Source organism: Hemiscyllium ocellatum, chromosome 13, assembly GCF_020745735.1.
Source record: "Hemiscyllium ocellatum isolate sHemOce1 chromosome 13, sHemOce1.pat.X.cur, whole genome shotgun sequence".
NCBI classification, from domain to species: domain Eukaryota; kingdom Metazoa; phylum Chordata; class Chondrichthyes; order Orectolobiformes; family Hemiscylliidae; genus Hemiscyllium; species Hemiscyllium ocellatum.
Window position 1 is genome coordinate 55,814,405 of NC_083413.1, and position 24,285 is coordinate 55,838,689.

At 39.9% G+C, this 24,285-nt stretch overlaps 1 protein-coding gene across 1 annotated transcript in view; it reads right to left on the bottom strand.

The window, feature by feature from the left end:
* Positions 1-3,421: 3,421 nt before the first annotated feature.
* smc4 (structural maintenance of chromosomes 4) overlaps positions 3,422-24,285 on the bottom strand; it is a 68,575-nt gene continuing 47,711 nt past the window's right edge. The window contains 8 exon segments of the mRNA XM_060834851.1: positions 3,422-3,847; positions 7,226-7,409; positions 8,119-8,351; positions 8,466-8,645; positions 9,388-9,561; positions 18,874-19,018; positions 19,166-19,355; positions 23,387-23,513. Coding sequence (XP_060690834.1) covers positions 3,677-3,847; positions 7,226-7,409; positions 8,119-8,351; positions 8,466-8,645; positions 9,388-9,561; positions 18,874-19,018; positions 19,166-19,355; positions 23,387-23,513 — 1,404 coding nt within the window. The 3' untranslated portion in view covers positions 3,422-3,676.

A 24,285-nucleotide genomic window follows, 5' to 3' on the forward strand; every position in this document is an offset into this window, starting at 1 on the left:
GGAGAATGAAACCATTTCAGTTGTATGGATAAATACTTCTAAATATAAGCATAGTTTGAAATAGTGTGCTTAAAAGCAGGTCATCTTTTGCTCCACAGTACCAAGGGAAAAACAGAATAAATTAGTGCCTTCCGGCATTTAATGGAGCAGATGTCTGTCTTAAAGTCAATTCTTTACATAATCTAGCACTCAAAGCAAAATCAGTACAGGCTAGAATTACAGTAATACTAAACATGCTGAGATACAGAGTAGGTACCTTTTGCAAAATTTTGTTTTGCATTGAGTATAAAACAAATATTACAATAGATTGCTGTAAAAGCATGTAGTAAATATATTTCCAGATTCCCTTTTTGTATGAGTGTAAATAATTGACAAATGTTCAGTATTTCAGCATTGTAAATTATACATCAGTTGCATGAGACATTTGTATTTTTGTCACAATAGTATCATTGATAAAGTAAATGTTATCAGTTTTACTCATGCTTAAATGTAGAGCATTTTACAACACTAATAAAATTAATAATTGGAAGTTGATAATATGAAGACAATGATCCATCATGGTAATAGCATTTGAATGACAGCATCCTGCAACGCTTCATCCTTCTCCAGCTGTTCCTCGAAACAATCTCTCAAGTTTAGTTGTTTCCAAGACAAAGTGGCTGAAGGCTTCAAATATATTCAAAAGATAGATACAATTTGCATAAAGCAAACTCAAAAAAGGGTGTTCTTAATAAATTATCTGCTGTAACCACGGTCTTAGCAGCATTTAGCCATTTTGCAGTGACTGACACATTCTACGCACATCTCTTATCAGAGATGGCAGGTTAAAGATTAAGACTGGAAGCAATGCATCTTCTCTTCCTTTAACTGCCAGATATAAATCAATTGTGTCAAAGGTTAGCAGAATTCCATTTTCTTCAATCAAATTCAAGATTTTGTCTCAGTGAACTTGAAAGAATGGCAATGCCATTTCAACTCAGGATGTAGAGTGGCAAGGAGGCAAACTTGCAGATGCTAATATCAGCATTCCATTTGGTAGAGGTTGAGAGTTTGGAAGATGCTGAAGGAGCCTTTGGTGAATTGCCATGGTATAATTGTACATGATATGCACTACTGCCACTAAGTCAGGAATGCAGTGTTATGTTTTAAAGGGTTCATCTGTTCCATATCAAGGAGATAGCATATATGCTAACATTTATCTTATTTAAAGGCAAATGTAAGGCTCTACATTCCAGCAGATTCGATTGGTTAAACTACTAGGCTTTAAACAAACACACACTTTCTTCTTGCACCAGTTAAATACAAACAAAGCAAGAATTGGCATAACTTTTAACTCTATCAAAACACTTAAAATAACATGAACTACTACTCAACTGTTCCAATTTAGCAGCATCCCATAAACACACCTTCTGCAAGGGCAAATTCAGCAAAACAGATATCCTCCAACTGCTATCTCCACCAGTCCAGGTGAAGGAACACCAACAGAATGAATCTAGCAGCAGACAGCACACAAGCCTTTGCGGCAGCAGCAAGCACTCTAGCTAGCAGCTTCAACTTTGACAAATGAAAGCAAAAACTAAAAACCTGCATCTGTGAGAGCCTGCTCCACTCACTCATTTTTTTTGTTTTAAAATACTTCTTTTTAAAAAAAAACCCAAAGCTACTTACTCTGCCTTCCCTGAAGCAGACATCTCATCACCAGGTCTACAACTCCTCTCCAAGAGAAACAGGACAAATCTCTTAGAAGGCACATTTTGTCATATGAAGGGATAAATGAAAATGGCAGATGGGTGATCTGGATGCTGTCAAGCTCAAGTGTTGTCAGAGCTAAACTAACCTAGCAAGTGAAATATATTCCATCACATTCCTGGTTTCTGCCTTCTCGACCATAGGCAGACTTGAAAGTCAGGAAGTAATTCATCATCTCTACTTCCAACCTCAGACTTGCTCTTGTATTACATGTCAGTACCAGTTAAATTTCTGGTCAATGGTAATCATTCAAGATGTTGATAGTGGGGAAATTCAGCAATGGTAGTACCATTTATGTCAAGCTATCTAGATTCTGTGATGGGAAATGATCATAACCAAATGTGCAATTGTGTGGCACAAACCTTACTTGACACGGATTCATCCAAGCCTGGCTGTATAAGGACCAAGTCTACTCCATCAGATTTCATCCTTTTTTTTGTGCACAGGATATATCTGAATGATTTTCTACATTACCAGGAAGATACAAGCTTTGTATCATATCGAAACTGGGGCATAGCTAATCCTAGAGCACAGGTTTTCTGTACTATTACCAAAATGTTGTCAGGGCTCACAGTCTTTACTATATCCAGTGTCTTTAAGCATTTCTTAGTATGGTGTGGAGTGAGTCAAATTAGCTGAATGCAGCCAGTAAGACAGGATGTACCCAGGAATGACAATAGTGATGTCTGGGGAATACTTACAAAATTGTATCTTAAGTGTCAGACTGTAAAATAGCTCTCTAAATTTTGGTACTAGGCTCAAAATATTAAAAAGCATTTGGGGTCGACAGAATGGATCGTCTTTTGTTGTATCTGATACATAGATAGATGTCAGCTTTAATCTATTTTAAACTTTAAATTTGAAACAATTGAGTGACTTACTAGATTATCTCAAAGGGTGGTTGACAGTCAATTACATTCCTGTTAGTCTGGAATATGTAGGTCAAGGATGGTGGATCTCCTCTTTGAAGAACATTCATGAAAAAAAATAGATATTTAGGAAAATGGTTCTATGGTCAAATCAAGTCCAGATATATTCATTAAATTCAATTCTACCAGTTAGCTACATGGTGGGGTTTTGAACCCACGCCTTCAGGGTCAGCTTGGGCCTCTGGATTACTAGTCTAGTGACATTATGCCACCATAATAATAGAGGATGAGGTTTGCTGTATAAATGGTTAGGTGAATTCACCACTGCCTACTCTTGGTATTCCAATCTCTTAATGAAACCGTCCAGTTTGCTGTACTATAGTTGTTCTACAGTGTGATGGTTGTGTTCTTGGTCCAACACTGCACTTTCTAAAAATCACGCTTTAGAAACAGCGCTTAAAGTGTTGGCAATGTAACCATGTTACAGCCAACACGTTTTAAAACTTTGCGCTTTAGAAACCAGTCGATTTGTTGGTTGTATTCCATTCAAATCACCTTAATGAAACATGCGTTAAAGCAAAATGACCTGTTGTGCCATTCCTGGTGACTTCACAGCTTATTTGGCAATATTACACCCCTATTCCAAAAGCTTTCTGAATTTAATTTAAGTAGGCAGATGACTGATAACTATTGTAAGCTTGTTTGGCAACTTTATCATTTGTAGGTGAAAGTTGTCAAGATATACAATCATGTTATGAAGTGCTTTTAACAGTTTTAATATAAAATGTAATCACAATGTTAAAATACAGATTTATTCTGCACACATACAAAATATATACAGCATATCAGAATATAAAGAAAATCTATTAGTACATAGGTTATGCACTAGGAGTAAAATCACAAGAATTTAGATTCTAAATTTGATGCTGATGGTGGAGGTTTTACACTAACACAATGTTTGAGTTCCATGAAGATAGTCGCATAAAAGAATGAAGACACAGATTTCTTTAAAAAAAATGCTAGTCTATTAAAAAAAATTGATGGTATTTCAACTCTACTCAAGCTGTACTAGTTACTTCAGAAAGTGCATGAAGACTAATAACTTTCGGGTTGGTTGCAACACTCTTTGTTGTATTGTGTGTCTTGTAGATTCCAACCAGCCTGTCAGCAATTTCGAACATATTGTTCCTCAAGGAAATAATGATGAACTGAGCATTTTTGGTCTGTTCCTAAGGAAAGAAACAACATATCATATTAAAACACCAAGGTATTTATGAAAAGATCATTTAGCCAGGCATCTAACAAGCATTGAAGTCAAGATTCATCAAGTAGTTTTTTTGTTCTGTATGCAGTTTCCTATTAGGGATACATATGTTTTAACCAATTACAGACAACTTGGGTAGAAGTTCACAAAGACACTGTCAATTGCGTATAGTAGAATTGCAGAAGGACTTAACCTGTTTTTACATATGCAACCTCTTCCTAAAAAGAATTGATTTAGTCTTGCCTTCCTTTGTGGAAAACCTATTCCTGAATTAATTTACAGGTCTATAAATCTTGCAGGACTCACCAAGGCAGGAGGATGGACAGATAATAACCTGAAATATGTAAATGAGGCAAAACGTCCAATTCTATTGCAGTAAGCTTAAAGATGAAAAGAACAGGTCACTCCCCAATTAAGTGTATAACAGACAAGCTAGATTTAAAATTACTTCTACTCAACATTGTGCCAGTCAAAATCTCAGCAACCTCCTACCAAATACTGCGCTTCCACTTTCCATAACTCTTAACTGAGTAATATTACCAGCAATTGCTAAATTAACTTAATGTAATACTGTTGATTGACCACATTCCAGCTCTTTAACCATAGTTTGTTTGAATACCTTTTAGGAGGATACATGCCAGATTAATATGGCTAAATTCATTTGACAAAGATGAAAAAAATGCCTCCCTACCAGTTCTTTAATGCAAAAACTTGAATTAAACACAGTTATCATAGAACCCCTACAGTATGGAAACAGGCAATTTGGTCCAACGAGTCCACACCGAGCCATTCCCCAACCCTATTGTGCTGCATTTCCCCTAACTAAATGCACCTACACATTCCTGAAGACTATGGACAATTTAGCATTGCCAATTCACCTGGACTGTCAGAGGAAACCCGAGCACCCAGAGGAAACCCATGCAGTCAAGGTGAGAATGTGCAAACTCCACATAGCCAGTTAGCAGAGGCTGGAATCGACCCCTCGTGCTATGAGGCAGTAGTGTTAACCACTGCACCACTGTGCCTTCCTAAGTTAGATCTGCATGTGGCACTTTGAACAACTACTGTATTTTCACTGATACTACTATACATTGAAAGTACTTTGATTTCTGTGAAGCTTTTTAAAACAATAACCATTTGGTCTTTACTACATCCAATGGGCTTACTTTCCAATTAAGGTACTCTCTAAACAGCTTGCATATCAATTGTGGACCTAGGAAATCAATGATGTAGTTTCTACAGTCCTGTCTGAAGTTGGAGTGAATATAGATGTTTGACCTATTATTAGCTGAGTTTCTTTTGGTCTTCAATTACTTACTAATGCAAAGAATAAACTCCCAAGTTTTACATTTGTGGTCCCTGCCTTATGATGAACACAAAGGTTCCATTGTGCAAATCAATTAGCAAGGAAATTCTCCTAAATTCCTTGCCCAATATTTAACATTTAACTACACCTTAAGAAAACTTAGCATATTTCGTTGCTGTTTTTCTTATTTTCATACAGTAAAACAATTGGATATTTAGGATGTTATTAAAACTAGAATATAATTCCAAGCTTGTTCATTTTTTTGCCATTCCTAACTACATTGATCGTTATATGAAAAGATTACAGATGCCACATTATAAAATTAAATACTGATAGCTGCATATCTCTTTCAGGGTAACCCTCATATTGCTCTCCCATTTAACCCTCATAGGCTTTACACTGTTTACCTGCAGACAATAAGCAAAATGAACGTCATTTACAAAATACCTTGAAAGGATTGTAACAAATACATTTGACAAACAGGCAGAAAATTAGCCAACAGGATACATGAGCATCAACTAGCCTCAAAAACACATGTTCCACTGTCACTAGTATCCTTAAATACAGACGAGGAAGGACACCACTTGGACTGGAACAACATATCTATCCTAGGACAAGCCAAACAGAGACACACATGAGAATTCCTAGAAGCATAGCATTCCAATCAGAACTCTATCAACAAATACATCGATTAGGACCCCATCCACCATCCTCTGAGAAAAATAACCAGAAATGACATTACCAACCCGAAGAAATTTAAGCACATAAATAGAAAGGAGGACATAACATTAGCGCTTCACCGGAGGCTCAACGATGTTACCTAGTATGGTGACAAAATGTCTGAGACCGAACATTCTAGCTCAGCGAGTAAACTCAGATCCAGGAAATCCCCTATAACTACTAAACGGCTTGTACCACAAAATGATATTATTGCACCAAGTAAGTAGTGGCTTCACCTGTATTAGGTACTTGCACTGCCCTACTTGCAATGCCCTCTTTTCTCCTGCACCAGTACAAAATGGCTCTACACTTCTATAGATAATGTGGTTTCACCTCCTATAGGCCTAAAGTAGGCTCCCAGAGTTCTGATGTGAGCAAGTATTAGTAGCAAAAGGCAGCCAAAGCTTTGTCAGTCAAAATAAAAATAATGAATCCTAAACATCTCCAGCACTTCCTCTGTAACGGCACTGGCACTCTAAAGGAATGGAGGTAGTGAAGCATTGAGCTCCAGCAAATAACAGCAAGTTAACTGAGGGAGTAGCCATTATAGTTAGAGACACAAAAACTAAAAGCTGGAGTATTCAACCTTCCAAGCCTGCTCCACCATTCAATATAATCATAGCTGATCCTCTCTCAAAACTATTCTTGCACTTTTTCTCTACACCCATTGATGCTTTCGATATTTAAAAATCTGTCAATTTCTTTTTTGAATATATTAACTGTACAGGACGTAAGCTGACACTGGAGAATAAAGTATGCCCTAAGAGGCTGGCAAGATCAAGGTGATAGGCAAGTGAGCTGTGCCATTTGAGCTTGGTTAAAGAAAGTGCAAGGAAGTACTGAAAGGAGGAAGTTAAAAATAAAACATGTAAATCTATTTTAAAAGTTGTTTCGTTTAGAAATAAGGAAGTACTTCAACTTATAGGACACAAGTTTCAGTTTCTTTTCTGAATAGTACCCACAGAACCCAGCTCCAACTTGTATGTTACTTTGGGAACCCAAGATATACTAAAAATTGCAATTTTCAGGAATGGAATGATAACTTCAAGTGAGGATTACTTGGACATTACAGACACAATCAACCTAACTTCACTGATTCAGAGCCTTAATTACAGAATTTATCCAATTTATCATATTATTTGCTTAATGTGGTTCTGATTGAATGGTAAACAAGGCCTTTCAAATCAAAAGGACCAACTTCTGTATCTATTTCTTATGTTCTTAAGTTGTATTTTTGACTTTTTAGTTCTTACTCATAATTAATGCTTTCCACTATTATAATATGCATTTTGATACCCATTTCCACCATATACTTACATAGATATAATGAGCAACAATTGAAACATTTCTGAAATCCAGTGCTGCATCAATTTCATCCATAAAGTACAAAGGAGTAGGCTTGTAATGGTGAAGTGCGAAAACCAGAGCCAGAGAACTAAGAGTCTTCTCTCCACCAGAAATATTGAAAATTTTTTTCCAGCTTTTCTTTGGCGGACGTACGCTAGAACAATAGTTTTCAGTATATAGATTAAGTTTTTAAATGATGAATAACGTATTTGTCATCAAATCCAAACTAGTTGAGCTTTTCATTTACACTCTATGCTTTGTTCCAATAAAAAACACGATTTGATGTGACTAAAACTGCTCAACATGGTGAATATGTAGATTGATCTAAAACAATCCACCAACTGGTGCATCTCATGGGTGCAACATTCCTCCATCTCGGAAAAATATGCTTGTCAGGGTGCCAGATTAAATAGGCACATTATCCCATGATTTTATTTAAAGCGTCATCTTGGTCAAAAGTGACGTGACAAACACCACAACTTACACTATTATTTCCTCACATTACTGGCATTTTAAATGTTAATCAACAGCTTGTTTTAAACTGAAGGAAACTGCCATGCAGCCACTTTAGCACATTCAGGTAGTATGCAGCTCTAACTTGCTCATCAGTACAGAAAGATCAGTGAGTAGAACACATGATTACTAATCGTATAATCAGCAGTTAACAGTTCATATCAGTTAGCTGAAGAACAAAATGTGAATGAAGTACTCTGTTGATTATTGCACTTTAATTTGTTACAGCAAAACTAACATGACATCCCAGTGGGCAATTTGTTTTGGCCGGGGAAAGGTGAATGGAAGGAGGAAGAAAGTTGGTCGAAGAGAGAGGGATATTTCTTTTGAAGAATGTATCTTTTTCCTACCTGAACATAATTCCTTCAGAGAATGGATCTAGACTGTCCACCAACTCCAACTCAGCATCTCCACCAAGTGTAAGCATTTGGTAATTCTCCTTCAATTTGTTAGTGATTATATTAAAGCCAGCCATAAATTCATTAAGACGTTGCCTCCTCAGGTCTTCAAAGCCGCGTCTAAACTTATCCCGTTCATTAGTAATTTCATCCAGCTCTGCCACACGGCGTAGATATAGCTCTTCCTGCAGACAGTGATCAGGTTGTGCATGACAATCTACAGGTCTCAGAAGAATAATTCAAATCTAACCAATGAAGAAAAAAAGATCACTGCAATGCAGCGAAATACTCAAACTTACTTTCTTCTTATACTCTTCAATAGAACCCAAGTTTGGCTTCATTTCTAGACATTTAGCCTCTAGTAGTGCAATCTGATTATTTATCACATCTGGATTTTTGATTCCCATAAGATCTTCCTCACTCAATTTTGGAAGTTCAGCTGCTGGTTTGTCAATAGGATGTAAAGAAAGTTTTGATACCTGGTATTAAATTATATAAAGTATTAAAATACAAATAAATAAATTTTGTTTCCATTCAATTCTATACTTTCAGCAAAATCAAAAACGGTCAAAATGATTTCTGAACAGTCTTTTTTTCACTTAATTGAATTTTACTTCAGTCAATTTAAAATAAACAAGCAACAGATAAGAAAAAATATCCTCTATCAGACATACTTGGAGTAATAACTCTTCTAGAAGTAGTTATAACTTTCTAGCAGACATTCAGGTCTGTTCGTAAGAAATTGTGTTTGAAAACAGATATTCTCCCCTCGCTCATGGGTACAATGTCTTTAAGTGCCTCAAAAGAAAAATTAATAGACAAAAGAATTGCAGTATCTTTGAGGGAAGGCTCAAATATATTTTCTTACCCCTGCAGAATTTCAGCAAACATCATTTGGATTCTCACCAAATCGGACATTTTTCACAAGTGCACTTTGACAGACTTATACCCAAAGAATATTTTATAACTGAACCCTGATCAGACATTCCCCACCCATCATAAAAGAATGATTAACCATACACGTCGGAATTTTAGCAACTTTCTTAAACGTACCCAAGGTGAACAGGGCAGCTGTAACATCTTGCCAGTCATCCTAGCTGAAAACAGTTACCACAGACAATAAACCTGATGTACCCCTAGTTTGTATGTTCTGCACGGAATGAACCTAGAAAGGAGGGGAGTTTAACTAGTCTGAAAGAACTTCTATTTAATCACCCATACCTCTCTCTGCCAGAATTTGATCTTTGATTGGTGCTCCGCAACATGTCCATCTATCTGTTCCAACTTCAGTCGTATATTGAGTGTTTCCTTTTGAAGTGCCTGTTGCTCTTCCTGAATTTCTCTTAGCTTTTGAAGTAAACAATTATGTTCCTCAGTCACCGTTACTAATGATTCCTATGTGAAACAACAAAAAGTAACACTAAATATTAGACACAAAATGAAATCATAGAAATCATATCAGTATTAAGCTTCCATGCTAATCACACCTTTTAGCCAATGACTACATTCAACTTATGTTGAATTAAATGTTGCAATGAAATAACTGGAAACCCGACATTCATTACTTATAATGAAAAGCACATACACTGAATTAATACTTAGCAAAATATTAACTTTTGATCATGAAGTTACCTGACTACATGTGTACACATGCATTTACAAAGTTTATATTCATTAGTCAGGGCAAAACAAACAGAATTATTGAAGTACAATGTTTCAGAGGATAAGCCCCGTGGAGCTCAAAAACTAACCAAATTAAAATACAAGATAATATTTAAATAAACTTGTTTATTAGATGTGCATGTCACTGACTAAGGCAACATTTATTCCTCATCCTTAATTGCCCAGAAGACAATTCAGAATCCAAATTGCTATGACCTGAGGGTCACCTGGCCAGACCAGACAAGGATGGCAGCTTTCTTTCTCTAAGGGACATTAGTAAACGAGATTGGTTTTTACAACAATTAGACGTGACTATACAAGACCATAACATAAATGAGCGGAATTAGGCCATTCAGTACATAGAGTATGCTCAGCCATTCAATTATAGCAATACATTTCTCAACCCCATTCTCCTCCCTTTGCCCTGCTACTTTGATCCCCTTTCTAAGCAAGGATTTGTCTCTGTATTAAATACTCAACGACGTGACTTTCACAGCACTCTGCAGCAACGAACACCACAGATCAACCACCCTCTGGCTGAAGAAATTCGTCATCTCATTTCTAAAGGGGCATCCCTTCACCTGGAGGCTGTGCCCTCGACTGCTAGTCTCTCCTACTAGTGGAAACCTCTTTCCAACGTCCAGTCTATCCAGGCCTCTCGGTATTCGGCAAAATTCAATGAGACTCCCCCCATATCCTTCTAAACTCCACTGAGTACAGATCCGGAGGCCTCGATTGCTCATGACACGACAAGTCTTCCATTCCCAGGATCGGTTTTTGGCAAACTTGAAACAAGTGTTAACCTTGCATTTGCCTTACTAACTGCCAAATAATTTGCATGTAAATCTTAAGAAAATTTTGAATTCGGACTAGCAGGACTCTTTCTGCTTCAGATTTCTGAAGCCTTTCCCCATTTAGAAAGAAGAGGCCATATTTCTATTTTTCCTACCCAAGTACATAACCTCAAACTTCCTCTCATTGAATTCCACATGCCACTTCTTTGCCTACACTCCTAGTCCACCCAAATTATTCTGCATCTCCTTCCCTCCTCAACATTACCAGCTCCTCAACTTACCTTAGCAAACTTAGCAAAAAGATATACTCAGTTCAGTTGTTAAAACTGTTAATATCATCAGTTACGGCCCCAACAATGACCCCCGTAGAAATCCACTAGCTGGCATCCCTTAAGAGACTCCTTTACCCCCTTTCTCTACCTCCTGACAGTCAGCCAATCCTCTATCCAGGCCAGTACCTTTCCCTAATTCAATTGAGCTCTTATCTTAATTAGTAGTCCCCTGTGCAGCACCCTGTCAAAGACCCACTTGGGAAATAAGGCAGGGCAGGTGACTGATCTGTCAGTGGGGGAGCACTTTGGGGCCAGCAACCATAATTCTATTAGTTTTAAAAGTGATGGAAAAGGATAGACCAGATCTAAAAGTTGAAGATCTAAATTGGAGGATGGCTAATTTTGACGGTAGTCGGCAAGAATTTTCAAAAGCTGATTTGGGCAGATGTTCGCAGGTGAAGGGACGGCTGGAAAATGGGAAGCCTTCAAAAATGAGATAACGAGAGTCCAGAGACAGTATGTTCCTGTTAGAGTGAAAGGAGAGACTGCATCAGTGGTGCTGGAAAAGCACAGCAGTTCAAGCAGCATCCAACGAGCAGCGAAATCGACGTTTCGGGCAAAAGCCCTTCATCAGGAATAAAGGCAGTGAGCCGGAAGCATGGAGAGATAAGCTAGGGGAGGGTGGGGTTGGGGAAGAGAGTAGCATAGAGTACAATGGGTGAGTGGGGGAGGAGATGAAGGTGATAGGTCAGGGAGGAGAGGGTGGAGTGGATAGGTGGAAAAGGAGCTAGGCAGGTCAGACAAGTCATGGGGACAGTGCTGAGCTGGAAGTTTGAAACTAGGATGAGGTGGGGGAAGGGGAAATGAGGAAGCTGTTGAAGTCCACATTGATGCCCTGGGGTTGAAGTGTTCCGAGGCGGAAGATAAGGCGTTCTTCCTCCAGGCGTCTGGTGGTGAGGGAACAGCGATGAAGGAGGTCCAGGACCTCCATGTCCTCGGCAGAGTGAGAGGGGGAGTTGAAATGTTGGGCCACGGGGCAGTGTGGTTGATTGGTGTGGGTATCTCGGAGATGTTCCCTAAAGCGCTCTGCTAGAAGGCGCCCAGTCTCCACAATGTAGAGGAGACTGCATCGGGAGCGACAGATACAATAAATGATATTAGTGGATGGGCAGGTAAACCTTTGATGGATGTGGAAGACTCCTTTAGGGCCTTGGATAGAGGTGAGGGAGGAGATGTGGGCACAGGTTTTACAGTTCCTGCGGTGGCAGGGGAAAGTGCCAGGATGGGAGGGTGGGTTGTACGGGGACGTGGACCTGACCAGGTAATCACGGAGGGAACAGTCTTTGCGGAAGGCGGAAAGGGGTGGGGAGGGAAATATATCCCTGGTGGTGGGGTCTTTTTGGAGGTGGCGGAAATGTCGGCGGATGATTTGGTTTATGCGAAGGTTTGTAGGGTGGAAGGTGAGCACCAGGGGCGTTCTGTCCTTGTTACGGTTGGAGGGGTGTGGTCTGAGGGCGGAGGTGCGGGATGTGGACGAGATGCGTTGGAGGGCATCTTTAACCACATGGGAAGGGAAATTGCAGTCTCTAAAGGTGGAGGCCATCTGGTGTGTTCTGTGGTGGAACTGGTCCTCCTGGAAGCAGATACAGCGGAGGCGGAGGAATTGGGAATACGGGATGGCATTTTTGCAAGAGATAGGGTGGGAAGAGGTGCAATCAAGGTAGCTGTGGGAGTCGGTGGGTTTGTAAGAAATGTCAGTGTCAAGTTGGTCGTCATTAATTGAGATGGGGAGGTCCAGGAAGGGGAGGGAGGTGTCAGAGATGGTCCAGGTAAATTTAAGGTCAGGGTGGAATGTGTTGGTGAAGTTGATGAATTGCTCAACCTGCTCGTGGGAGCACGAGGTGGCGCCAATGCAGTCATCAATGTAGCGGAGAAAGAGGTGGGGAGTGGTGCCGGTGTAATTACGGAAGATCAACTGTTCTACGTAGCCAACAAAGAGACAGGTGAGACTGATGGGTGTAGGGAAAACTGAATGACTAGAGAAATTGGAGTTTTGGTTAAGAAAAAGAAGGAAGCATATGTCAGGTATGGACAGGAGAGATCAAATGAATCCTTAGAAGAGTATAAAGGCAATAGGAGTATACTTAAGGAAATCAGGAGGGCAAAAAGAGGAGATGAGTAAGGGTTTGGCAAATAGGGTTAAGTACATTATGGACAAAAAAGTAGGGAGAGAATCAGACCCCACAAAGATCAGCAAGGTAGCACAGGTGTGGAGCTGCAGGAGATGGGGGAGATACTAAACAAGTATTTTGCATCACCATTCATTGTAGAGAAGGCCATGGAAGATATAGAATATGTGTGTGTGTGTGTGTGTGTGTGTGTGTGTGTGTGTGTGTGTGCGCGCGCGCGTGCGCGGGGTGATCTGTCTTGCAGGCAGAACGTGAATCTAATCATACTCTGTAAATGCTGCAGTTTAAGGAATAATCTAATCACACATTGGCATGTGTCTACGGGGGAGTGGCAGGGGATTGTGTCTTGCATGCATGACTGACTGTGATGTAAAACCCTGCAGAAATGGAGACAGTTCCCTTGTTCAGGGAGCACTGCTTGACACACTCTGCAAGCATTGTCAAGAGTATCAAGTCATAAAGTCATAGAGATGTACAGCATGGAAACAGACCCTTCGGTGCAACCCGTCCATGCTGACCAGATATCCCAATCCAATCTAGTCCCACCTGCCAGCACCCGGCCCATACCCATCCAAACCCTTCCTATTCATATACCCATCCAAATGCCTCTTAAATGTTGCAATTGTACCAGCCTCCACCACATCCTTTGGCAGCTCATTTCATACGCGTACCACCCTCTACGTGAAAAGGTTGCCCATTAGGTCTCTTTTATACCTTTCCCCTCTCCCCTAAACCTATGCCCTCTAGTTCTGGACTCCCCGACCCCAGGGAAAAGACTTTGCTTCGTTATCCTATCCATGCCCCTCATAATTTTGTAAACCCCTATAAGGTCACCCCTCAGCCTCGACGTTCCAGGGAAAACAGCCCCAGTCTGTTCAGCCTCTCCCTGTAGCTCAGATCCTCCTACCTTGGCAACATCATTGTAAATCTTTTCTGAACCCTTTCTCAAGTTTCACAACATCTTTATGATAGGAGGGAGACCAGAATTGCACACAATATTCCAACAGTGGCCTAACCATGACCTCCCAACTCCTGTACTCAATACTCTGACCAATAAAGGAAAACATACCAAACGCAGCCTTCACTATCCTATCTAGTTGTGACTCCACTTTCAAGGAGCTATGAACCTGCACTCCAAGGTCCCTTTGTTCAGCAACACTCCCTAGGACCTTACCATTAAGTGTATAAGTCATGCTAAGATTTGCTTTCGCAAAATGCAGCACCTTGCATTTATCTAAATTAAACTCCATCTGCCACTTCTCAGCCCATTGGCCCATCTGGTCCAGATCCTGTTGTAATCTGAGGTAACCCTTTGCTGTCCACTACACCTCCAATTTTGGTGTCATCTGCAAACTTACTAACTGTACCTCTTATGCTCGCATCCAAATCATTTATGTGAATGACAAAAAGTAGAGGGCCCAGCACCGATCCTTGTGGCACTCCAAGTCTGAAAAATAACCCTTCACCACCACCCTCTGTCTTCTACCTTTAAGCCAGTTCTGTATCCAAATGGCTAGCTCTCCCTGTATTCCATGAGATCTAACCTTGCTAATCAATCTCCCATGGCGAACCTTGTCCCAGGCCTTACTGAAGTCCATATAGATCACATCTATTGCTCTGCCCTCATCAATCTTCTTTGTTACTTCATCAAAAAACTCAATCAAGTTTGTGAGACATGATTTCCCACGCACAAAGCCATGTTGACTATCCCGAATCAGTCCTTGCCTTTCCAAATACATGTACATCTTGTCCCTCAGGATTCCCTCCAACAACAACAGACGTGAGACTTACTGGTCTGTAATTGCCGGGGATTTCCCTATTTCCTTTCTTGAAGAGAGGAATTACATTTGCCTCTCTCCAGTCCTCAGGTACGACTCCAGTGGAGAGCGAGGATGCAAAGACCTTCACAAGTGGCGCAGTAATCACATTTCTTGCTTCCCAAAAGCAGCCGAAGACAAATCTGGTCTGACCCTGGCGACTTGTCAATCTTAATCTTTGTCAAAATTTTCAGCACATCAGCTTCCTCAATCTCTATCCGTTCCAGCATGCTTACCTGCTCTTCAATGGTTTCATTCACTATAAGGAACTTTTCTTTAGCAAAGACAGAAGCAAAAAAACTCATTTAGGGCTTCCCCTACCTCCTCAGACCTTATACACAAGTTCCCTATACTATCCCTGATCGGCCCTACTCTTTCTTTGATCATTCTCTTATTCCTCACATACGTGTAAAATACCTTTGGATTCTCCCTAATCCTTTCTGGCAAGCCCTTTTCGTGCCCCTTTCTAGCTCTCCTCAGACCATTTTTGAGCTCCTTCTCTGCCTGCCTGTAATCCTCTAGAGCTGAGCAAGACCCTTGCTTCCTCTACCTTACGTAAGCTGCTTTCTTTCTTTTGACAAGAAGCTCCTCCGCTCTCGTCATCCAAGGTTCCTTTATCTTCCCCCTTCTTGCCTGTATCAGAGGAACACATTTATGCATCACTCACAACAACTGTTCTTAGACTTACAGTATGGAAACAGGCCCTTCGGCCCAACAAGTCCACACCGACCCGCCGAAGCGAAACCCACCCATACCCCTACATTTACCCCTTACCTAACACTACGGGCAATTTAGCATGGCCAATTCACCTGACCCGCACATCTTTGGACTGTGGGAGGAAACCGGAGCACCCGGAGGAAACCCACGCAGACATGGGGAGAACGTGCAAACTCCACACAGTCAGTCACCTGAGTCGGGAATTGAACCCGGGTCTCAGGTGCTGTGAGACAGCAGTGCTAACCACTGTGCCACCGTGCCGCCCGTTCCTTTAACAGTCTCCACATGTCTATAGTGCCCTTTCCATGGAACAATTGCTCCCAGTCCATGCTTCCCAACTCAAGTCTGATAGCATCATAGTTTCCTTTTCCCCGAATTAAATATCCTCCCACTGTGCCTACTTCTCTCCTTCTTCATAGCTGTGTAGACTGTGAGGCAGTTGTGGTCACTATCACTAAGATGCTCTCCCACCACAAGATCTGACACTTGCCCTGGCTCAGTGCCGAGCACCAAATCCAAAATGGCCTCTACCCTGGTCGGCCTGTCAACGTACTGAGTTAGGAAACCCTCCTGAAAACACCTTACAAAAACAGCTCCTTCCAAACCATCTGCTCATTGGAACCTCCTATCAATATTGGGAAAGTTAAAGTCACCCATTACAACAACCCTACTACGTTCACACTTTTCCAAAATCTGCCGACCTATGCTATTCTCAGGCTGTCCTCTGTTTGGCTTGTCCTTTGATCACTGTGTTGTCCCAGTCGAATTTATACTTCTTGTCGTGTGTGTCTGGGTACTAGGGATAGCTGGTTGTGGTGTTTAGTGGCTAGTTGTTGTTCGTGGATACGGATTGCAGTCCGCACTCACGAACATCCAACAAGCCATTAATCGCCACGACCAGCTATCCTTAGTAGCACCACACACAAACACACGTGTCACATACCCACAAATACAATTTTCATAACAAATAAACTTTTTGATTGTTCTAAAACTCAAATTACGCAACTTTATAGAGCAAGATATCACATATGCACACTTAAAAGGTAAACCAAACTAATGAAATAGTTTCACTTAATAAAAATAGCTAATATAATACACGCAAAACAATTTAACTCCTGTCTAATCTTTACAAAGATCAATGTGATAATTTTGCTGTTGACTTTTATAGCAAATACATATTTCTGTCTAGCTATTCTAGATACATACATCCCACTCCTATGTCTTGGTCTTTCAATATATTTCTCCAAACTCCCAAGGATAATAGGAAAAACAATTCTCGAACAGGATTCTTTAGTACCAGTACTAGCAAAACAATGCAATTTCACCAAAAAGTAAAGGATCTTTCCCTCTATGATTAACTGGGTAGTGCATTTTATTACGACAAAAGGCAAATAAGATACAATCTAAAAATGTTTCTACCAAGACTTTTTTCCCTCTTAACCTGCTCCTCATACTTAATTCAGTTAAGAAAATGGAATAAGCCATTAGATTAGCTGAAAAGATAATAGAAAAAAAGAATTGTAGACCATTGTGGAAATAATAAAGAAAGCTTTTATCAGTTAAATGAAGAGCCAGAAAACCATACAGGCCAATGGAGAACGCTAAAACACAAAGTTACAAAGAGTGTAGCAGAAGGGTTTGGAGGGATATGGGCCGGATGCTGGCAGGTGGGACTAGATTGTGTTGGGATATCTGGTCGACATGGACAGGTTGGACTGAAGGATCTATTTCCATGCTGTACATCTCTATGACTCTAAGTACTTTGCATGTGATGAAACCAAGTAGACTAAGGTATTATTTTAGATAGAATTTTTAAAAAAAGCTAAGAGATTTTATGGACAGCGAGGTGTTCAGTGGTTCGCACTGGGGATCCAGGTTTGAGTCAAACTTTGGGCAACTGTCTGTGTGCAGTCTGCATAGTTGCCATGCCTGTTTGGTTTTCTACCAGTTGCTCTGGTTTCCCTCCACAATCCAAACATGCGCAGGTTATGTGGATTAACCATGACAAATTGCCCCAGACTGTCCAGGAATGAGCAGGCTAGGTGGGTTAGCAATAGTAAATACAACATTATGGATAGGGTGGTGGTCTAGGTCTGGGTTGCATGCTCTTTGGAGGTTTGGTGCAGACTTGATGGACTGAATAACCTCTTCCCACATGATTGTGAAATTCTAGAGTGGCTAGGCTAGGTGCTCTCTATAGAGGATCCTCTTAGGTGCAAGACACAAACATGTTGCATGATGGAAGTTTAAATACATTGCAAATATAAAATACACATTGAAACCAAACAAAACCCCAAAAGCACTAAATTCTGACCAGATTAGCTGTTGATAAACCAACTGCAGCCTCACTGTAAACTCCTTTTAGAATAAGTTAAGAATAATTTACCTAGTCCATTAGAACGATCTGTATCCCAAGGCCATTTGTGCACTTTCGAGCCACATAATTTTTTTACTAAGAAAAAGACACATCAATTTTGACCTTGAAACAACTAACTGACTCAGCATCCTGTTTTTTGGAAAAGATATTTTATAAAAAATGCACCTCTGATTTTATTCTTAATTGATATAACCCTAATTTTAATAATGTTTCCTCCTGTTTTGAATTCCTCAAAAGAAGAAAGTTTACTTGTATCTATCTGATCAGCTTTATCATTTTATCCACCTTGATTAGAAATTCTAAGTCCACATTCTCAGTCAACTTCAAAATTTAAAGGACGTCTGGAAATTTGGGATAATCAACTATATCCTTCCATCCAATTTGTTAATATATAGTAAAGAAAAATGTGCTAATCCCTCTTCCTTTACTTCTCCATTGGCAGCCTGTGTAATCCTCATGTTGTGGAATTTACTGCCTGAACCACTCCATCTCTTTCTTTTCCTTCAAGGGCCTCCTAAAAGAACTTTTCTGATCTATTTTTTGGCAACACAAGTATTTTGTGATGACTAATATTCACTTTGGTTCACTGAAACATCTTGGGATAAGATTCTACATTAAAGACATTATAAAGACTAATACCTGATAAGATTTTAACCATCCAAGCAACACTTGTGTGTTTCAGTAAGCAACCTTTCAGATTTAATTCCAAATGATTTTGAGGCCAATCAGAAAAGAACTGGCAGTAACTGTTAGGTGTGTTGACACCATCATGAAATAATAATCGTTCGCAAACTAAGATAGAGGAATTAAATTACTAGCTTTAGAAAGTTTAGTTAGGTGGAGCAGCCCATTGAAAGAACTATAACTATTCTGTTGTACCTGAGCATCACTGCATTCCTTCAGCACAATAGCACCCTTTTCCTCCACTTGCTTCAATTCTTCTGTTAGATCTTCAACCTCCTTTTGGTTCTCTTCAATTTCTCCTTTAGTTCGATTCACTGCTTCTTCTGCCTTTTTGAAGTTCCTAGAAAATAATGTTTGTTGTATGCTGCTTGAATACATCAACGAAAAGTCAATTACAATATAGCTGACAGAGCCCCTTCCTCATTAAAAAGAGTGCAAAAGAACACTACCAATAAAAGTGCACAGGCAAACAGTAAATAAAACTTACCTTTCTGCTGTTTTAATTGCAACCCGAGCCTTTGTGATGGATGAGGCACAATCATCAATTTGCTTGTTAAGTTGGTCGAGTTTATCCTGTTGGGTTTTAAGCTTTTTACTGTTGATGTCAATAATAAGGGTGTGTAATCGTTTAACCTCTGTCTCAACTTTACCAGCCATTGCTGCAGCCTTTTCATACTCTGGAAAAATAACAAATGGGAACTAACACTTTAAAACATTGCAAACAAGATTCAGAGCTGTAAAGCTATTTAACTGCATGAATTACTTTTTATACAATAGACTAGGGAATTAAATTAAATTTTGAATTTCTTATAAAGTTACTCTGAATTATTCCATTTCAAATAATTTATTTCATTAACGCTAATGTAGAATGCTTTGACAAACTAAATTCACAAGACAACAAATCAATTTAAGATTTTATTTCAGATACATGATAACATTTGATAACATTGTTGAGTTATCATCAGTGTCAGTGTTAAAGAAGGGGTATGCATATCCTCCAAATCATTTCAATGTATTTGGTAGATGAGGGTTAGTTGAATAGTCAATTTTCCCTTGCTCTTAAGGAACACCTAATTCTTTTTTATTCATAAAACTTCTGTCTTATCTGTCTGATGTATATTCACTATTTGAATCTATAAATTATTAAATGTTATCTATGAAATAATTACAGTGAGCTTCATTATGTATAAGGAGTGAGACAGGTGGGGTGGGGCTAGGAGTTGGAGGGAAGGGATTGTGGGAAGAAGAGGAGGAGGAGGAAAGGGACAAGATTACTCTAGGTCAGGTTCAGAGACTTGGTGGTCTCCCTCATACTCACAAACCCTTCCCTCACATCAACGTATTGGTTATTCTCCTCCCTTACAAACATGCTCACTATTCCAACATATGCTCTTCTCCTTCCCTCCCTCCCATATTAGCACTGATAGAAGACTGGCTGGCTGACAAAACAGTTTGCATAAATGGGTCTTTTTTCAGATTGTCAAATGAGACAGGTTGGGTCAGATGTAGATCTGGGCTGAACCCTTAATGATTTACAATTCAGATAAGACCATGAGTTAAAGGAGCAGAATTCGACCAGTCAGCCCATCAAGTCTGCTTCATGATTCGATCATGGCTGGTATGTTTCTCAATGCCATTTTGCCATAACCTTTGACCCCTTACTAATCAAGAACTGATCTGGGTTCCCCTCATCGAAGTCACTGAGTGTCTTGAAGACAAAGGCATGGTGCCTAAAATTTGCAATGATTCAAAGATAGGTAGGCAAGTATATTATGAAGATGACATAACAAGGGTAAAGACCACTCTAGATTGATTAAGTAAGTGGACAAAAAAACCTTACCAGATGTGAAATATAACGTGGGAAAACGTGAAATTGCTCATTTTGGCAAAGTGTTACTCAAACAGAGAACTGACTGCACAATTCAGACATGCGGAGATCGGAGAGGGTTCTCGTCATGAATCACAATATTAATATATACAACAAGTGATAAAGGCAGCTAATAGAATGTTCCCTTTTATTACAAGAATTGAAGACTAACATATGCCCTCTAATTCTGGACTCCCCGACTTCAGGGAAAAGATCGTGTCTATTTATCCTATCCATACCCCTCACTATAAGGTCACCTCTCAGCCTCCGACGCTCCAGGGAAAACAGCCCTAGCTCTTTCAACCTCTCCCTATAGCTCAAATCCTCCAACCCTGGCAACATTCTTGTAAATCTTCTTTAAACCCTTTCAAGTTTCACAACATCCTTCCAATAGGAAGGAGACTAGAATTGCATGCAATATTCCAACAGTGGTCCAACCAGTGTCCTGTACAATCGCAACACGACCTCCCAACTCCTGTATGCAAGACTCTGACAAAGAAAGGAAAGCATACCGAACGCCTTCTTCACTATCCTATCTACTTGCGACTCCACCTTCAAGGACCTATGAACCTGCACTTCAAGGTTTCTTTGTTCAGTAACACTCTAGACCTTACCATTAAGTGCATAAGTCCTGCTGAGATTTGCTTTCCCAAAATGCAGCACCTCATGTTTACCTAAATTAAACTCCACCTGCCACTTTTCAGCCCAATGGCCCATCTGATCAAGATCCTGTTGTATTCGGAGATAACCTTCTTCGCTGTCCACTGCATCTCTAATTTTGGTGTCATCTGCAAACTTACTAACTGTACCTCTTATCCTCGCATCCAAATCATTTATATAAATGACAAAAAGTACAGGACCCAGCACCGATCCTTGTGGCACTCCATTGGTCACAGGCTTCCAGTCTGAAAAACAACATTCCACCAGCACCCTCTGTCTTCTACCTTTGAGCCAGTTCTGTATCCAAATGACTAGTTCTCCCTGTATTCCATGAGATCTAACCTTGCTAACCAGTCTCCCATGGGGAACCTTGTTGAATGCCCTACAGAAGTCCCTAAAGATCACATCCACTGTTCTGCCCTCATCAATCCTCTTTATTATTACTTCAAAAAACTCAATCAAGTTTGTAAGACATGATTTCCCACACACAAAGCCATGTTAGTTGTCTTATGAGGCACAACAACTTTGCCTTGGTTTTTTGTTTGATACATGGGAGAGAGTTATTGCTGGCTGGATGAGCACTTATGTCCCATTCCTAGTTGCTGTAAAAAGCTTCTTATGGAACGAATGCAGTCTATTTGATGCAGGTACAGATGTGGACAGGCTGTGTGGAATCAGGGAGAGAGTTATGCATTGCAGGATTCCTGGTGTTTGACACAGTCCTTGCACATTTATATGGCAAGCCCAGATCAGTTTCTACTCAATGATTCCGAGGATTCCACAATGGTAATACCATTGAATGTAAGAGGGGTGACGATTAGATTCTCTCTTGTTGAAGATGATCATTGTAGGCACTCTTAGCATAATTAATACTTGCTATTTTTTTAGCCCAAGCCTGGATGATGCACAGGTCTTGCTGCATATAATGGACTGGAACAAACAGTTGTGAAAGGTGCTGAACATTGTACAACCAGGGCACATCCCCACTTTTGACTTAATGATGGAGAGTAGGCCATTGATGAAGCACTGAACATGGTTGGGCCTTGGGCACTCCTCTGATTAACATTCACATTGGTGCCATGGGGCTCAGATGGCTGACGTCCAATAACACAATCATCTTCTTTCTCGCTAGGCAGAACTCCAAGAAGCTGAGAATTTCCACCCATTGATTTGCAATGACTCTAGTTTTGGTAAGGCTCCTTGATGCTATATGCAGTCAAATGCAGCCCTGATGGCAACAACAGTCACTCTAATTTTACCTCTGCATTTCAGCTCTTTTGTTCATGTTTGAACCAATGTAGTTATGAGGCCAGGAGGTAAGTGGCTCTGGCAAAATCAAACTGATCATCAGTAAGCAGGTTATTCTTAGGATAATTGGTGGCAATGTTGATGATTACTTCCATGACTTTATCGATGATCACGAATAGATTGACCAAGATGGATTTGTACTTTTTGTGTACACAACATAATTGGTTAATTTGTTTTGTTGGATAGATGTCAGTGTTGTAGCTGTACTAGTATGGCTAGTTACACAGCATGTTCTAGAACACAAGTCTTCAGAACTGCTGCTGGAGCTTTGTCAGGGCCCAGTCTTTGAAATATCTAGTGCCTTCAGCTCTTTCTTAATGTCATGTGGAGTAAACTGAATTGGGTGGAGACTGTGGCATTTATAATGTTGCAGATGTCACTGGAGCTGAAAAGAATGGCGTGTTACTTAATTGAAGTTTATGATCTTGACAAGGTGGACACAAAGGATATTTCCTTTTGTGATTGAGTCTGGAATGAAGAGATGCTATTTTAAAATTAGGGGTTGCACTTTTAGGACAGATATAAGCAGAAATTTTGAGTACTGTGCAACTCCGTCTCAAAAAGTAGTCAAAGTGAGATAATTTAATACTTTCAAGGCAGTAGTAGATTGATCCCTTGTTGATAATTTATTGGGATTAGAAGGTAATATGAAATTTGCAACAAACATATTGAAAAGTGGAGTTGGCTTGACAGGCCTTATTAGTTGCGTCCTCTCGAAAATTTGCTTATAGATACTATACTTAATTGATGTTAATTATGAATTGTTGATCATTATTCATCTCTTTAGAGTGGCTTTTCAAGTTTTCAAAACCCAAAATGAAAGGAAACAATATTGAGACATACAAAAAAAAAATGGATATGAAGGAGACTAACCTTTCTTAAAAGTTTCCAGTGTTGTCTGCAGCTCTTTCAGTTTGTTCTGATCAGGAGCTGCCAATGCCACATTTGCTTCAAAGTCTTTTACTTGAATTGTCAAGTGAATTTGCTGCTCAGTGAGGCCCTAAATTAAACAGGAGCATTAAAGTAAACAAAATTATTTGCAAGATTTTCCAAATGTCAATTGTTAGAAGCTGGAAGTCAAAAGAACTCCCTTCATATCGAGCAACAGTTTGCTTTAGATCAGGACTGTTGACTCTGAAGAGGCCAGTTCAGCTCAACTTTCTAATGCTTCATGATCTCATATACAATCTCTGTGCAATGTGGAGTCAGGTTGTACAGCACGGAAACAGATCCTTTGGTCCAACTCGTCCATGCCAACAAGATATACTAAAAACATTTCTTGTCCCATTGCCAGCATTTGGCCAATATCCCTCTACAACCTTTCTATGCATATACCCATCCAGATGCCTTTTCAAATGTAGTAATTGCACCTGCCTCTACCACTTCCTCTGGCAGCTTGTTCCATACACACAACACCCTCTCTATGAAAAATGTCAGTTTAAAACGCACCAGCTCATGTTAAGTCAATTTTGTGGAATCGATGTGGTAACAAATGAACTTTATTGAATTAATTGGATTGGGGCTGTGGAATGTCCTGATGGCAAATTCCAAGCAGTAGAATCCTCTCATCAATATGCTTATAAGCTCTACTTCAATGTTACATCTAGATCCTGGCAATTATCATGTTTTACTGCAGACAACCATTGCCCAACTCTTCCCACATCACTCCCGCCTCCCCCTCAAATGTGAAGAGTACATGGATTTCTGTGTGAAGGTAATTCAGACCACCCATTCAGCTACTTCCACCTCTTGCCTATCTTTTACCTAGTTCA